Here is a 17745-nt window from a genome sequence, read left to right as displayed (position 1 = left end):
ACTTAGATAGCATCATACTTTTTTGAAACAATCCAGTAAAAAATCCCGTGAGATTTGGTTGGCACTTTGCTATCAGGACAACTTCTGCTGTTGCTGACAACTTTGCATCTCTATTAATTGCCTTTCCTAATCTTAACTGCGGCTATTTAAACGTTGCTTTAAATTGTTGAGTGAACAATTTCTATTTTCCATTTTACCTGGCTACTTTTTTAGTTGTGTGGCTCAGTTCATAATAATCTAATACTTATGGCACTTACTTTATTATAGTTGTATTTGATACCTCAAAATGGAACTAGTACATCTGGGGCTGGGTTTCTGAGTGGAAGTTATAAGGCTCTTGCTTACATAAGTCACATTCCAAGGTTAGTCTGAATTGCTGAGATAAAGAGTTTGGTCCTAGTGTGTTCTTGAAAAGACTCTTTCATATATGTGAAATTTATTATAATTGGAGGCTTTACTTGGGAGCTGTCTAGAACTTGCAGTCCCCATTTCCTTAGATCTCTAAAAGAGGAAAATTCATTCAGTTTAATGATATATAGGAATTATGGCCTATGGAAGGGGGAGTTCACATTACTGCCTACCTATATCTTCTTTGGTGGGTGGATAATAGCATAAAGGCTGTATTTTTAGTTCTTTTATAACTGAAAACATTAATTTAATAATTTTGAAAGGTATTTTTAAAAGCTATATGGCAGTGGCATCATCTTGAGTGTATTGGCCCAAGAGAAATTAGCCAGACACTAGAAGTTATTTGAACTGTTCAATTTCAGTTGTTACAGGTTTCTAACATGGTGATGTTTGTCAGCACAATTTATGTGTGCTTAATTGTGTTTAAAATATATATATATATTTTCTTTTTTCCAACTAGGACCGGCAGAGGTTCCCATGATGTCACCCAATGGATCCATTCCCCCTATACATGTGCCTCCAGGTTATATCTCACAGGTATGTTTCTTCAGCAACATAAATCTAATTTTGATTTTTAAGGTGTACATTTGCATATAAGGGCAATAAGCCTGATTCTCAAAAGTCTGGCTAGGATTTTCCTCACTTCCTGTTGGACAGTGTAGTTGTGCTGGCAAATGTATAATGCATTTTCACCTCAGAGGTGACTACCATTTCTGCAGTAGGTAAAGCAATTCTCTTCTTCCCCTTCTACATCTGTATATATACAAAGTAGTAAAATACCATCTGTACCCATATTCTAGTAATAAAAGCTACACCTACACACTGTGTAGACAATAAACTCCTCAAAATATCTCCTATCCAACAAGTTTCAGTTAATGAGTTAGGAAGTGTACAAGCCAAGAGAGAAGTGGGGAGGAGAAGAACCCACTGCATTTATACTGCCTGCAAAAGGCATTATTGCTCATCATTGTCATCATACCAGGAAATAATGTAGAATAACTAATGCATATTGTTTTTTAAAAGGCTGTGAATTGTCTCCTATTTTTTAATTTATAAAAAAGGCAAAAAAAAAAAGTGTGTTACGAAAAATGTCATGTTTTTAGGGTATAATCTGCTTGGTCTCTTAAAAACCGTAATTGTTATTCTATATAAGACATCCACATAAGATTATTAAAAATCTGTTTTCTTTGCGTCTTCTGCAAACTTGTGTGAGTTTTCAAGTAAAGAGGTTGGACAAGGTACCCTGATTCTGGTTGTGATACAATAAACCTGATCCTATCGCCATTTCAGTGACTCATTGGACTTTGTCAGGTAAAAGTCTCACTGAAGTGTACACATACCTTTAATGTTTAAATATTTTAAATTACATGAATTTTTAAAATAATTCAAGATTTTCTTTGGTTATTTAATATCAAATCTTTTTGTATTTTTAATAGGAATAGACTGGATTTTGTCTTTTTTTCCCCTCCAGTAAACAATGTATGGGTTGAATTTAAATGGAATCTTTAATAGCCATATGTGTTTGAAAGACTGTCGATGGGATTACATTTACATCCCACAAAATACTGTAGTCATTTGGTGGGATTTTAATTTTCAGGTACAGAGACAAAATGTCATAAATGCAGGGGAAGTGATTACCAATATGTTATTTCAAAGGACCTCATGAAAAATTTGATTGTAGGCTGGTCTAAGGCCTAGCAGATAGTACAATATGCTTTTCTGTGGCAGAGTTCTAGCTTCCTCCCAATTCCTTAGGCTTTCTGGGGCCAGCAGTGCTGGAGATGGGTTTTAGGGCACCATGTGAATCATTTTCTACGGGGCCACCAGGTTTGTTGGAGTTTCTGATGCAAGCACCGATGATGTAAAGGGTTACATAAGTGCTGACCTCCATGTGGAGGGGAGTGTGTTGGTGCGTATGAATCCATGTGCAAGATCATAACCTTTGAGAAAGCATCTGTTCTTTTTTTATGCAGGCTCTCCGTTTGGGGATCTTATTAAATCCTGGCTGCTCTTGAACGTTCAGGTAGCAGCTGTGGCTAAGAGCCATTGATTTTGTTTTCTTCTCTGTACACTGAGAAATGACCTTGCTTCATGCAACCGAACCCTAGTCACCTTGAGATTATCTCATATAGTATGCATAACAGTGATGATACTCCTTAAAGCCATTCATGAGCTGAAGTTGGTGCTGAAAATTGCTGGCCACTGAGCGTCACACAGAGAATACATTACACTGATACTCCATAGTCCACTCTGGTTTCTGATTGGCTTCCAAGTGGAATGAAAAGGGGTAACTGATTTGAGACCTGACTACCTGAGAGGTCACCTCTTTTCCATTGTGGTACCATTGGAAGTGTCCTTTGTTTTCAGTGGGCGGGAGCTGGAGGCAGGGCTTTTTCCATGAGGGAGTTTTGACTCTGGACCTTGCTGCCCTTTTCATTTGGTCCAACAGAGCCCAAAGTTGTTAATATTTAGGGCACACTGCAGAACTCATCATTTTTCTAAGGGCATTGTTTGGAGATGTAGGTGATTAGATGTGGGTATTTATCTTTCTTTCTTTCTTTCTTTCTTTCTTTCTTTCTTTCTTTCTTTCTTTCTTTCTTTCTTTCTTTCTTTCTTTCTTTCTTTCTTTCTTTCTTTCTTTCTTTCTTTCTTTCTTTCTTTCTTTCTTTCTTTCTTTCTTTCTGCATTTTAAGTGTTATAAAAATACCATGGACCATTGTGAAGGGTACTTTACAGAAATCTGAGGGGAATCTTTTCAGGCACAAATGGGAATTGGGTACCTAACTGCCATTCGTGCCTTTAAAAATCTTGTAATTTAGTGAATAAAATAAAAAATTTGTTCTGAGCACTGGTGGACAGTACTGGAAAAAATACAAGATTATAATAATTAAAATGGTTTTATTAAAAAATAAAACAGATTTGCTTATTTTTTCTTTGAATTTGTTTTCTCCTCTTTTTAACACCTTTTAGTACTAAACTCCTCCTTTTCACTCATCTTGGTTCAGGCTCTACCAAGATAAATGGCAGTATATTACAGAGGTGCTCCCAAAAATTGCCTTTGGCAGTAATAATCCACAGATTGTACTTGTTTCTGAACCCAGTGCCACTTCAACTCACAAGCATTGCTGCAGACCACCAATAATAATCTATACCAAAGAAGCCTTTTAAGTACCTTCTAAAATATATTTTCTTTCTAAGAAAAGCAGCTGGAAATGCATATTGTAAAGTTTTAGGGAAAACTATATACTAATTTTTAAAAGCCTCAGAATGTCCTTTCTGTCATGTGGAAAATGAATATTTTGCCTTACAGATGACTTCATGCTAAATAATAGTTGAAAGAAGATAGCAGTCAAATTGGTTGGTTGATGTTGATGATGTACTAGCTGTGTGTGTGTTGTTCGCTTTTGACTTTGCTCTGTTGTGTTGGTATTTAATAGGGTTTATTGAATGATAATTTGAATTGTGTTCTGTCTCTTTTGGCAGAGCCTGGGCAAGGATATAAAGCAAATAAGTGGGACTCCAAGATGTGAATAAAAATACATTTTATTTTGGTTTTTGTCTGCCCTCAAAGTGTACATGTCAGACTCAGGCAGAAAGCAAATAACCCTGTGGAGAAATAACCATGTCTGTTAAGAGAGAGCCATAAAACTTTTTTCCATTTTGTTATGCCAAGCTTTTGGAGCTGAGTGTATTAGCCTTGAACATTACATTTGCCATCCAGTGACTGCAACCCAAGATTAAAATGCTTCATTACCTCTGCAACATTGCAAAAACGTTTGGTAAAAGGGAGCTGGCAGGAATCTGCCCTGCAAGACCAAGTCTATTGGCAGTGAACAGTAAAACAGCTGGAGTCTATTTCTAGACTTCAAGGACTACGTGAGTAGTCTTGATTAGGAAGAGGGGTTTGTCTCTGTTATAAAAGTCAAGAAAATGTTTCACGCTGTAAGGTCTTAAGTGGGGGAGAAGAAATCCAGGAAAATAAACATGCACCAAAAGCTCTCATCACCCATGTTTTGTTGGTGTTGTTTTTTTTTTTTGGGGGGGTGGGGGGGAGGGAGGGTTCTTGGTTTTTTAGCAAGATAGTACAGCCAGTCACTTTGTACTATAGGACATCAACCAGATTCCTTTTCTTCTCAGCAAGCCAACTTCTTTGTGATGGGGAAGCTGTTGGGTAAAAGAAGTCAGGGGCTGTAGGATCTACTCCTGGTTTCCACTGATGCTTGCTGTGTGACACTCTGCCTCCATTACCCCCCTCTGCCATATTACAATGACATTTATCCACCTTTGTGAAGCACTTCAGGATCTAAAGATAAGACACTGTCGAAGTGCACACAATATTATTTTTCTCACAGTAAGTGCTATCTTCCCCTTTTATGGTTGTGTATGTATGTAGCTCATCCCTAGCTTGTGTCTGTTTCAGCCTCCTCCTTTATTAATCCTTACCCTCTTCCCTCGATCTGCTGGCAGTGCTCCTACTAATAAAGCCCAATATGCCATCAGCTTTCTTGGCAACAAGAGCACACTGTTGACACATAGAAATGGGCAAATTCAGTCCATACACATGTTTAATATAAACACACAGAAGCATTATTAATATTATTAGTATCCATGTCAGGACCTTTCTGTAAAGTTCCTCATGAGAGGAGAGAATGAAGGGATCGGGGGACTATTTGCTAACAGACACAGATTGTCTCCCCCAACATGCCCCTTCCAGTCTTCGCAAAGAAATGTACCTTTCTTCTGCTCCATCCATGAAGAGCTGCTCTGTAAATGTCATATATTTTGAGGGGGTTGCACACTACAGTTCTCCTCTCATCTGTAGCTTTTTGGGTGTATTTCTGAAATTTGGTTCAATACAGTACATAGTTTTATTTGCAGGATCTTCATTAAATAATTGGTTTGTGTCATCATATTAAGACATTGGTAATGTCTCAAAACATTGTATAGGAATGGTGTGCACAAACCATATTAACAATTTTTGGGTGTCCATGTACTGCTCAGATCACCAAGCCTTGGATGAAGTATATGAGAACTGAAGTTAAAGCATCCTTGGTCGAGGGAAACTGGCTAGAAACGTCACTATTACTGTTGATTTTACATGGAAGGTGCTCAGATTCATAGAGTTTAAATCCAGAAAGGACTATTAGATCTGACCTCCTATATGTTACATGGATACTATAGCGGTCGGCGCCAGTGTAAAACTCTAACTGCTTGTGTACACTAGAAAGATTTGATGTTTTAAATAGACTGGTATAGGCAGAGTGGGAACTTCTCCCCTCAAGTGTGAACGCAGTTACTGTGTACCGGTATAGCTTCTTCTGGTTCGGAAAGCAAAATAGGCTTGGTATAACAGTGTCCACACTGGTATAACTGTAGCAGTTTAAAAAAAAATTCACATGCCTATTGAAATAGAACCATAGAAATGTAGGGGTGGAAGGGACCACAGCAGGTCCTGTAGTCCAATACTCCACCCTCCCGCCCCTCCACGTGGAGGCATGATTCCGTATAACAAGATCATCTTTGACAGGTTTTTCTCTAGCCTGTTCTTAAAAATCTTCAATGGCAGGCATTCCACAACTTCCTTATTTTGGCCCAAGATTCTCCCTGTTAATATTAATTGAGTTAAGCACCTGGTCACAATTAACTTACTGAAGGAAAAAAGGCATTAAACAATTCAGCCTTCTGTGTGTCATCCATTATTTGCTCTTGTTTCCTCTTAAGTAATAGACCTACATTGTCCTTGGTCTTTTTCTTATTTCTAATTAATGTATAGAACCTCTTCTTATTGCATTTTATGTGCCTTGGGAGTCATAACTTATTTTGTGCCTTAACCTTTCTGATTTTTGTCCCTCCATGCTTGTGCGATTTGTTTGTACTCACATGACAAACAGTATGCATACATTCACAAATTTTTTTAAGTCCCAAAGGGGGCCATTATAATCATCTTAGTGTGACCTTCTGAATAACACAAGCCGTACATTTTCACCCAGTAATTTCTGCATGAAGTCCATGACATCCAATCTTGATTTAAAAATTTCAAGTAATGGAAAATATACCACATCCCTAGGTGTGTTGTTCCAACAGCTAGTTACCTTCACTTTTAAAAAAAAAAAGCACCATATTTTCAGTCAAATTGTCTAGCTTCAGCTTCCAACCATTGGATCTTTTATGTTTTTGCCTGCTAGATTGAAGAGTCCTCTGCTAGCAACTCTTCTCTTTGTGTACGAACACACTGTGATTGAGTCACCTTTTAACTTTCTGTTTGATAAACTAAGCAGATTAATTTTCTTAACTCTCTGTGTAAGGCAGATTTGCCAGATTGCAAATATCCTTACAGTAAATGTTGTAGAGTAATCATAAATATCAACCCCATATACAGTAATTATTTCTTAAGTGCCATAATGATTTACCATGTCATTGAAGCCAATGTGCATATTCCTACTGTCTACTAGCTAAGTTAGACATCTAGATTTAATAGTGAGTGTTTTTAAGTGATGGATGCCAAGAATCTGGCATTGAAATTGTCAGGACTGGCATGATCTTGGATAAACATGTCTACTAAATCAAAGTGAATAAATAAAAATGTTAAGGCACCCAGTTTCTTGGAGACAAGCTCATTACTCAGTACTTTTTCCTGGCTAAAATTTGATATATGAACTGATTTGCAAATGGGTTCATGAAATGCCCAAAATATCAATTAAAAACCAGACTGTTTAACCTCCATCATAAAGTATTGCACAATCAGCACTTCTTGCTGTGCATCAGAAATTATCCATGTTGATGTAACAATTATTGTTCCAGTTACACTTTCTGAAATATCATTTATTTTGTGGTGTGTAAGTTAAAGTATACTTTGAATGAAGATGTCAAATGAATGTCCATGCAAATTTCAATGAAAGTTTACCCCACCCAATAATTACACCCCCAAAACAAAACATGAAGCAAACACAGAAATTATGCTGTAATAATGTTATTAAAGATGCATCATGCCAGTTAGACCAGAAGGCATTTAAAAACTAACGATAAATAACCTTTCTACTAGTTATAATTTGGAAGCAGACTAGATAATGAAGGTTCTAGGTACCAAATGATTGCTTTTCAATATGTATAGAATAGGCAGCTGTGAATGTGATGGCACAAGTTATCAGCTAGTGTTGTTTATATTCCAGTAGCACCTAAAGGCCACAGTCAGAGTTGGGACCCATTGTACTAGGCACTGAACACACACATAATAGAAAACAGTCCATGCCCCAAGGTACTTACAGTCTATAAGGCAAGACAGGCAAACAGGTACAGATGAACAAAAACATTTGCTGACTTTCTTTAAACCACAAAATTTAACTTTCCCTGTTCTTTGTGCTATTTAGACAAATGGAGCAAAACTAGATGGGACTAAACCCTTTTTATTTGGGAGGTTTGGATGAAATGGGACCTGGATTTCATCTCCAAGTATGGATTTGCAAAACCAAAATCTGTCAAACATGAATTTTACAAAATCAAAACCACCTGAAGTTTTTTTTTTAACTTCTGCTTAGTTATCTACCCTCTGACATATAATATACAGGGTTGTCATTTATTTATTAAGAACATAATGTCATAAGTAGACATCTGACCTGCACCTGCAAAATTGACAGGTGCATGCTTCACCTGAAAATCCCACATTTGGCCATGAAGAGGATCTTTTGCCCATGTAAACAGAGCATTGGTGTATATGGGCTTGATTTGGAACAGCCGTGTGGCTTGCAGGCACAATTGAATTGCCAACATTTATGAATTTGGAATAAACAAATAAAAGATGTGCTCTGTTCGCTCCTTGATGCAGTCGGTTATAAAACTAGCTGATCCCCTGACCTCTCAAATATGCTGATATCTCTTAGCTCCATCCAGTGGCAGAAATTCACCTGAAGGTCTTCAAAAGGGTCTTGAGCATTTTTTTTTTCAGGATTCATCTTCTAGAAGACAGATCACAGTTTAATTTTCAGTTGTCATTGCACCACAATCTTTCTGTTCGGTTTCTTTGTCGACATATTCATATATCTCCTTCATCGAAAACATAAAATATATATAAAATCTAATCTAACTTTGCAGATAAGAGCTTGAGCTTGCCTGGTACATTCCAAGCCTTCTTTCAGGCTTGGCCTAATTAAAGCCAAACGATGAAAAGACTTGTTCTGTCTCCGACTAGAATTTTTGGGCTTTAAATGCCAGTCAGGTTAGAACGTGATCTAAGCTTGAGATAAGTAGAGTTGACATTTCATTACAAACTCTTACACAACACAAATAAGTGTTTATTTTAAAATCTGAGCATTTGGACACTCCCCAAATTTCTCTTCAATGTCTTGGCCAGAACTGATACGTGGCTGGTGAATAAGGGGTATCATGAAAGCTGAAGAGAGCAGAATATAAAAGATCGACAGTCTGAAATTAAAGTAATCTTATGATCTATATGAATCCCTGAAGTCCCATTCAGTGTCTGTCTGGAGTTTTATAAATCTCTGAAATCTAAGAATGACAATTTTCAAATTGCTGACCTACATTGTAGGGTTAAAGGTTAATGACCAGATATAGCAAACTAAATGCTTTGTATTCTGGTTTATACAGAGTAGCACCTACCAGGTATTATACTGACAATTAGTAATACATAAGAAACTCAAATTCACACCAATGCTTTTGACTCTAATTTTTCCTCTGTAAAAATTTCATTTAAAGGTAGAGGGTCTCCTGTGTGTATTTGTTTGATTAATAATGAGTCTGTCCTGAATGAACTGTGATAACAACACCTAGATACAAATAGTAGTACCTCCAGGACACTGTGTACTATATGGATAGTCAATGGGGCAGAAGCCCTGGCTTCTTCCCTACATCCTTCCTTTAACCGTGTGGTAGGTGGCAGAACCCTGATTTATTGTACAGAAGGTACTCTTTGTCACTCGTCTCCATTGCTCAATTCCGAGCTCGCTGTGTCTCCCTCCATATGCACCTTCACATGCTGGGATGTAGGCAGCACTCCCTATAAATTTTCCCAGTACTGACAGTAAACATCCGCAAAACTATCTCCTCCTTCAGACCCCTCCTTAAAACTTTCCTTTGCCATGATTTGACAACTTAAAAACTGTTAGGCAGCTGGAGTTGTGAGACAACGATCTATCTATACTTAGATTGTAAGCTCTTTGGGGCAGAAGCTGTCTGTTAGTTCTGTCTTTGTCCAGTGCCTAACACAACAGGGTCCTTGTTCATGACTGGGGCTGGTAGGCCATATAATACTGCAAATAGTAAATAATAATAATTAGCTGCTGTTACATGACTGTATTAAACTCAGTGTACTTGAGCAAAGTACATTTTATTATTCCTATACCTCTGACAAATCACAACCAATTTTCACCAAACCATCAACAAACAGACCTATGACCTGGGACAATCTTCACAAACCCCTGAAGATCTAGTGCTGTTCAGAAAATAAATAAAAGGTTAAAACATTTTTTTTTCAAATGATGATGGGTTTTTGTCAGTTTTTGTTCCCCAAAATGACAGCATCTGTTGGCTTAAATAAAAAAAAAAATATTGTCTCCAAATCTGAGAACAAACATGCCAAATTTCAGTCCAAAAGTAAAACCACTGAAAAAATTATAAACAACTGAAAATTACTATTTATGCTAAAAATGTCTGCCCCTTTAATAACCACACTGCCCCATGTTTTGCCCAAGATACTTAGGGCCAAATCATGCACATCTAGGAGCTTGTCTACCAGGGAAAGTTGGCTGGCATAGCTGTGTACTGAAATAAGCTATTCTGTAATAGCTATTTCAGCAGAGCCCACCGTGTGGACAGTCTGTTGTGGAATAATTTATCTACTTTCTGAGAGGAGTAATTATTCCGAAGTAAAGTCACTTTTATTCTGGAATAGTGTCCACATTGGGAGCTATTCCAGAAAAACTAGCAGAATACAGTATTCTGCTATAGGTATGCAGGTCAATTTGCCTGTGGAGATGAATACTTGTTCTCTCTCCTGTTGACGTCAGTGGGATAACTCATGTGAAGCAAAACTTGCCCCTTAATGAAAACATTCTTATTTTATTTGAGCATAAGCTTTCATGAGCTATAGCTCACTTCATCGGCTGTAGCTCACAAAAGCTTATGCTCAAATAAATTGGTTAGTCTCTAAGATGCAACTAGTACTCCTTTTCTTTTTGCGAATACAGACTAACACGGCTGCTACTCTGAAACCTGTCATTCCTATTTTGTTACTTTCTGGTAACGTCTGAATTGTTCTGCGCTCTAAATATAGAAACAGTAGACACTCGTTAGGAGCAACATATCGGTGCCCTTTTGCTATGTTGCTCCTCTGCAGCTGTTGCTGTTATGGGAGTGTCATCTACCCAAAGGCATATGAAGAGTTGAATGTGTTGGAAGAGGTGGGGCAGCCAAATTGTGGGGAGTGGGGAGGAGTTGGAAGGAGTGGGGGGGAACCCAAGTTTGGGGAATGGGGCAGGGGAACAATGGGTCTGGCAGGGGAGCCCCCAATCGGCAAAATGACTGAGTGAGCCTGGCTGCCGGGAACAGGCTGTGGATGCTCCTGCTGGCAGCTTCATGCTCCACCCTGGCGAGGGATGAATGGATGGATAGGGAGGGCACCATGTGCAGTCTGCAATGGAGGTGGGGGCAGCTCCTAACGGAGACAGAAGGGGAGAAGGGGACAGGTCAGTGCTCTGGGGAGGGAGGTCCCACAACCCACCACTGCAAAACAGCACACCCACACCCCACCGCCAGCACCTGAAATGGAGGGGACAGCTCAGTGCGTGGGCAGGGGATCCCTGATACGCCCCACTGCAAAATAGCAACCCCCCGCCTCCGGCCACCTGTAAGCCAGATGCTGAGAAAAGCAAGGAGGAAACCTTCCAGCTGTGCCTCTGCTACTCCCCAGAGCCCCCCGCCACCCCCAATCCCTTTCTTCCAGACCCTCCCCCCCAAACTCCCCACTAAACATGCTCTCCACATAGGCTGTGTGAGGCAGGGCAAGTGGGTGGGGCTGTGTGCCCTAGAGCTGCACTGAAGGGCCAGGGTTGGGCTGGGAGTGGAAAGATGCACCCCATGAGTACTGGCCCCCGGTTGGACAGGGCCTCCTGCTGACTCCAGCCTTTGAGCATCGCCCTGTCTGCTTTTCCTGGGCAGGCTCGGTCAGGCAGGGCAAGAGGATGGGGCTGTGTGCCCTGGAGCTGTGCTGAAGGGTCAGGGTCAGGAGAGGAGCAGAAAAGTGCAGTTTGCAGTGGGCAATGCCCCTGCATTCCTCCCATCTCTGCCCCTGGATATGACGTTCCAGCGTCACTAATGTTGCTCTTATAAGGCGGCTATGTTCTTGTTACCGAATGGACGATTCGCAGTGTGGGAAATGTTGCCCCTAAGCGGCGGTGGCTCTTACAAGTTGTTGCTGTAAACAAGCGTCTACTGTACTCCTTTTCTCTCCTACTACCCCTGCAGATCTAACCAACTGCAATAGGTTTATTAATTAATTAGCGTGGCTAGCTGAGTCTCCCCTGGAAACCACAGTACCGCTAAGATTGCTTGTGCTTATCGTAATTGTAGAAACGTGGGTTATGATCCTAGCCAAGGAGAGCTCATTTAGATGAATAATGTTATTTTTTAAAATGGTATTTGAAATGATACATGATGTATTAATTTCCCTGCTTCCCTTTTCAGGTGATAGAAGACAACACGGGCGTTCGCAGGGTGGTGGTTACACCCCAGTCTCCAGAGTGTTATCCTCCCAGCTATCCCTCCGCCATCTCTCCAACCCACCATTTACCTCCCTACCTGGCACACCACCCCCATTTCATTCACAATTCTCATACGGCATTCTACCCTCCTGTCACCGGCCCTGGAGACATGCCACCCCAATTTTTCCCACAGCATCATCTTCCCCCTACAATATATGGAGAACAAGGTGAGCAGAAAGAAATCCTTGTGTTTTAGATGTGTATCCAACATATTTGCAGTGCTGGGAAAGTGGAGATTTGCAGATGAACTGTACTGTTGGTTTAGTGGTTTCCCCCCCATGAACTGAACTCCTTCCTTAATCTACAGAATGGACAAGGTATTGGGGAGTGGATGCACCCAGTCTGAAAGAACTCAAAAACATCACATCCTGAAAACATAGGGTGCAGGATGTAAACCTGATTCCCAACTCAGTTTTGTTATAAGGGCAAAAAAGTACTCCCTCCTATGACTCAAAGTGCTTCTGAGAGTCAAGTTGTTGTATCTTCCTGCAGCACTGTGACATAGCGTTTTTTGTCCTGTATTCAAATTTTGCCAACCCTTGTTTGGGAATGGAGGCAGGGGGCCATAGGAAAGGGGGATTAGTTTTGACAAGTCTTATGGCAATCATTGTCGGAAGCTAATAGAAAGTTTCCTCTTGACACTAATGGGTGAAGATGATGCACCTTCCTGACCCTTTGTCATGTTAGAGCTGCAGTGGACTTCTCAGAAATAACAACAAGGGATTTTCTGGTTAATCTGCTTCTTTAAAATGTGCAATAGGTCATTTCAAAAGCACTATCTGGTCCCCAAGGGTAACGTGACCACCCTAATCATTACAGGTTAAGTAAATAATTCAAGTGAAAGGAGTGAAAGCACAATTTATTTCTGTCTGCACTGTGCATTATTATGTCTATTCCACCTTTGAGATCGTCTTTGTGTGGTCTAAAACTGTGTTAACCAAAAAGAAATGAAGTTACTGTACCTACATCAGCAAAACTACTTGAATTGCTTAACATGGCAAATTTCTCTTTGTAGATTCACATTTTTTATTGTATTGCCAAATTATGGAATTTCACAGAATTCATAGAATTTTTCTAAACAACACTATGAAACTGTAAATCAGCTGAATCATCAGAGTGAATTTTGCCTTTGAGAGCTATAGACATGGGTATCTATCTGGTTTATTTTCCCCCTCTCAATTTTATATTGATTATTATATTTAATTTTCTCATCAAGAGTGGAGTATTATCCTGAATTTGATTAGACAAAAGAAAAACTCTACACTCTGTCTCTTTTAGATGTCATTGCCTCATCAGAAACAATATCATAGCCAAAAACATTAGGAACAAATTTTCCAAGTAGCTCAAGAGCTCATATACCTTAACTTGTGTATGTTTCACAGAGAGCGAATACAAAATTGTGGCGTGTCCATCCTGTAAAAAATTACAATATTTTTACAACTGAAAAATCACTGTTTTACTTTGGCATTTTCAGTAGAAACACATTTCAGAATTTCAACATTGCCCTGAGGCACCACAGCAGTTTAGCCAGAAGGGAGACCAACATGCTTCATGGGAGGTGTAGTTCAGCCAGGGACCCTGGCCCACAGGGGAAAATGGTGGCACAGTGCACCCGAACTGACTCCCATGAGGCACTGAAGTAGCTCAGACAGATGCAGATTAATGTTGAACTCATTCAAACTAAATGTTCGTTTTGATTTTCCATGGGGAAAATAGAAATTTTTTGCCAAAACCACCTTTTCCTCTGAAAATGTGGATTTTACAGAAAATTCCCGACCAACTCTAGTTTTTTATACATTAGTTGTCCTAGAAATGTCAGGACATTGTTTAAAAAAAAAAAAAAAAGCTAAATGATACAGCCACAGTTTCTAGGCATGATATATCAGTAGGATAGTATCCAATCAGGTAGGATAGGAACTTTACTGTTCCCTTTTACAAAGGCAAAAGTTGCTTATCTCTAATACAATTGTTTTGCTTAATAGGGAAGCTAATACAAAAGCTCCAGCACATTAGGTAGACATTCGGACTACCAGCTGCTAGAACTGTCGGTGGTAAATATTTCTGTAACCTGGGGTTACCAATCAGTGGCACAAATTCACAGTGCACAAAAATAGTGTAGATGCCCACTTTGTTGGAGTGGTGTCATGTATGTTTGCAATACTACAAGAATCTAAACTCTGATGGTTACCTGAATGACATCTTGTATTAATGAATATTGATTCACTGTCCCCAACATGTTTCAATGCAAAATGGTTTATACACTAACCAAAATGACAATTAAATTGGATTTTCTTTTCTGAAAAACGCTACTTGTAAATTCTTCCTTATCAGCTCCGTCCTCCAACCCCCAAAATAACATTGATTGCATTTAGTGTACCACATTCTTGGAATACTAAATATAGAAAGCTACTTTATGTTAGCACTTTAATGTGATCATGTTACTAGATAAGGAAAAATAAATGACAAGACACTTCTAAAAGAAAGGAAGTAAAAGAACCAAGCAACTGGAGCAATTCAACAAGTTCTAATTACAGTATGTATGGCAAACTTCAAAAACAAAGGATTAACACTAGAGCTGGGCAGAAAGTTTGCTTTGGAAACCAAAATGCTGGCTCAGTTTGCAAACTGGGGTGATTATTGAATTAATCTAGACTGGGCTTTAACGAAACTTGGGTCTCTTCAGCGTTTTGTATTGAAATAAAGCAAAAGTGTATTTTCATTTTGCTTTGAACTTGAATTTGTTCACACTCCGAGCTCAAAGCACAATCCAAAGGTAATGAACCCTTGTCAGGGAAAAAATGAAAAAAATGTTTGCATAATTTCCTGCAAACGCAAGTGACTAAATTTCACGCAGCCATTCCTGGAAGTTCATATTAACGTTGTTTGAAACCTTTATGTATTTTAACTTTTCTTTTTAAGATTTTCCTCCCTAATGGTCCCATTTGCTCATCTCAGCTTCCACGTAATGCCTTCACTTGCTGCAGCTACATGCATCAGACATTGTGGGTGGTGGTAGAGAGTATTGCAAAGTCTGGCTGTTCTAGAAAACCTGGAAGGACACAGCCAATAACTGACCTCGAACCCTGTCTACGGCAACACATTTTGGTGAAGCTAGGGCTGTGCAAACCTTGTAGGTTTGGTTGCTGTTAATTTGTGTGGAACCTTTTCTTCAGTTTCAGTCTGCCTGGTTTTAGCTCTTCCTGGGTTTTGCTGTGAGGTCCAATAAGAAGCACAAAGACTCAGAGCAAAACTTCTGCATTTATTTGATTTCCCATGCTAATCAGATTATGTCATGTTTCAGAGTAGCAGCTGTGTTAGTCTGTATCCATAAAAAGAAAAGGAGTACTTGTGGCACCTTAGAGACTAACAAATTTATTAGAGCATAAGCTTTCATGAGCTACAGCTCACTTCGTCGGATGCGTACAGTGGAAAATATAGTGGGGAGATTTTATATACACAGAGAACATGAAACAATGGGTGTTACCATACAGACTGTAACAAGAGTGATCAGGAAAGGTGAGCTATTACCAGCAGGAGAGCGGGGTGCGGGGAGGAACCTATTGAAGTGATAATCAAGGTGGGCCATTTCCAGCAGTTTACAAGGACAGTAGGAGGGGAAATAAACAAGGGGAAATAGTTTTACTTTGTGTAATGACACATTAACTCCCAGTCTTTATTCAAGCCTAAGTTAACTGTATCCAGTTCGCAAATTAATTCCAATTTAGCAGTCTCTCGTTGGAGTCTGTTTTTGAAGTTTTTTTGTTGAAGAATTTCCACTTTTAGGTCTGTAATCGAGTGACCAAAGAGATTGAAGTGTTCTCCGAAACCTGAAATAATATGTGGGCCGGGTTTGTGCAGTGGGTTTGCCAACCTTGCAAATAACCTGTCTGAATCTCAGGTTTGCTGTGAAAACCCATCTTAGGCAAGTTTTTCATAGCTTTATTTAGAGATGGCTGAGGGGTTGATAAGATCTAGGTCAGGATGTTATTCTGTTTCTCAATAATGATGATTTTAGTTTTAAGGTAATGTGGATAAATTCTTGTTATTTCAGAAATTATACCACTATATGGAATGTCCAGCTACATTACCAGGGAAGATCAGTACAGCAAACCACAGCACAAAAAACTCAAAGACAGACAGATTGATCGCCAGAACCGCCTCAACAGCCCTCCTTCATCCATCTACAAAAGCCACCTGGGCAACTGCACAACTGTGTACAATGGTTATGCGAAGAGTCACAATGGAGCAAGCAGTGGAGGAGGAGGTGTGGCGGGAGCACCAGGAGTAAAAAAACTAGAGCGCAGAGCAAGAAGCAGCCCAAAGTCTAACGAGCAAGACTCACATGGTAATCTGAAAGATTATTATTTTTATGTTTTTAAATTCCTCTTTATTGCACTTTTCAGGCTTGCAAAAATGTGCACTTAAGAGGAAACCATCTCCCTCCTGTCTTTCGTGGGTATCTCCCACTAATAATCCCATTCTTAAAAACATCTTTTTGCGGCATGTGATCTGGGTATCTTTCTGGTTCTGAGTGACTTTGCACTTCACGTAAATCCTTAAAGCACCTCTGAATTGTAAATCAACTCTGCCTTTTGTGTACCTACACTGCATCTCAGTATGTAAATGTGTTAGATTTAAGAAGTTTATTGGACAATTTAGAACTGTTTCTGCTTGAAGAAATATGCCTCATGGGGAGTGTTATGCAAACCAAAATGGTTGATTAGAAAGATTCTAGGACAAAAATGCTTAAACTTGGCAAATTTTTTAAATCCACAAATGACTAAACCTCATCAATCCAGGAGTGCCATCAATCAAGAATGGTTTCTTCAACGATTTATGGAATCTAACTATTGTGACAGGCCAGGACTTGGTCAGGCCAGATGGCTACAGGAGAGTAATAGAAGGCAGATATATTAGCCCCAGGCTAAGTAGGTCCCTTTTCCCTGGGAAAGGTAACAGGGAAGGTTCCAGCACAATCAGGAACCTTCTAGAATCAATTAAGGCAGACTAATCAGGGCACCTGGGTTTAAAAAGGAGCTCACTTCAGTTTGTGGTGCACATGTAAGGAGCTGGGAGCAAGAGGCGCTAGGAGCTGAGAGTGAGAATACATACTGTTGGAGAACTGAGGAGTACAAGTATTATCAGACACCAGGAGGAAGGTCCTATGGTGAGGATAAAGAAGGTGTTGGGAGGAGGCCATGGGGAAGTAGCCCAAGGAGTTGTAGCTGTCGCACAGCTGTTCCAGAAGGCACTCTAGACAGCTGCATTCCACAGGGCCCTCGGCTGAAACCCAGAGTAGAGGGCGGGCCCGGGTTCAGCCAAACCTCCCAACTCCTGGTCAGACACAGGAGGAGTTGACCTGGACTGTGGATTCATGAAAACGGCCAAACTGAGGGCTGCCATGAAGCTCCAAGGCGAGCAAATCCGCCAATAAGCGCAATACCCACCAAAGTAGAGTAGGAACTTTGTCACACTATTCATAGAGTTTAAAGCTAGAAGGGACCATTACATCATCTAGTCTGACTTCCTTATACCACAGGCAATTAAATTTCTCTCAGTTATTCCT

The 17745-nt window shown here is 39.7% G+C and overlaps 1 protein-coding gene across 2 annotated transcripts in view; it reads left to right on the top strand.

Moving 5' to 3' along the window:
• Nucleotides 1-17745, top strand: part of FNDC3B (fibronectin type III domain containing 3B) — a 357908-nt gene that overhangs the window by 179218 nt on the left and 160945 nt on the right. For both annotated transcript variants that reach the window (XM_073359375.2, XM_073359376.2), the window contains 3 exons: nucleotides 869-945; nucleotides 12103-12346; nucleotides 16231-16524. In XM_073359375.2, the coding sequence (XP_073215476.2) occupies nucleotides 869-945; nucleotides 12103-12346; nucleotides 16231-16524 (615 nt within the window). The remainder of the gene's footprint in view (nucleotides 1-868; nucleotides 946-12102; nucleotides 12347-16230; nucleotides 16525-17745) is intronic.

Source organism: Lepidochelys kempii, chromosome 9 (genome assembly GCF_965140285.1).
Source record: "Lepidochelys kempii isolate rLepKem1 chromosome 9, rLepKem1.hap1, whole genome shotgun sequence".
Classification (NCBI taxonomy): domain Eukaryota; kingdom Metazoa; phylum Chordata; order Testudines; family Cheloniidae; genus Lepidochelys; species Lepidochelys kempii.
Note: the sequence above shows the minus strand (reverse complement) of the source record. Positions and strands in the feature narration are given on the sequence as shown.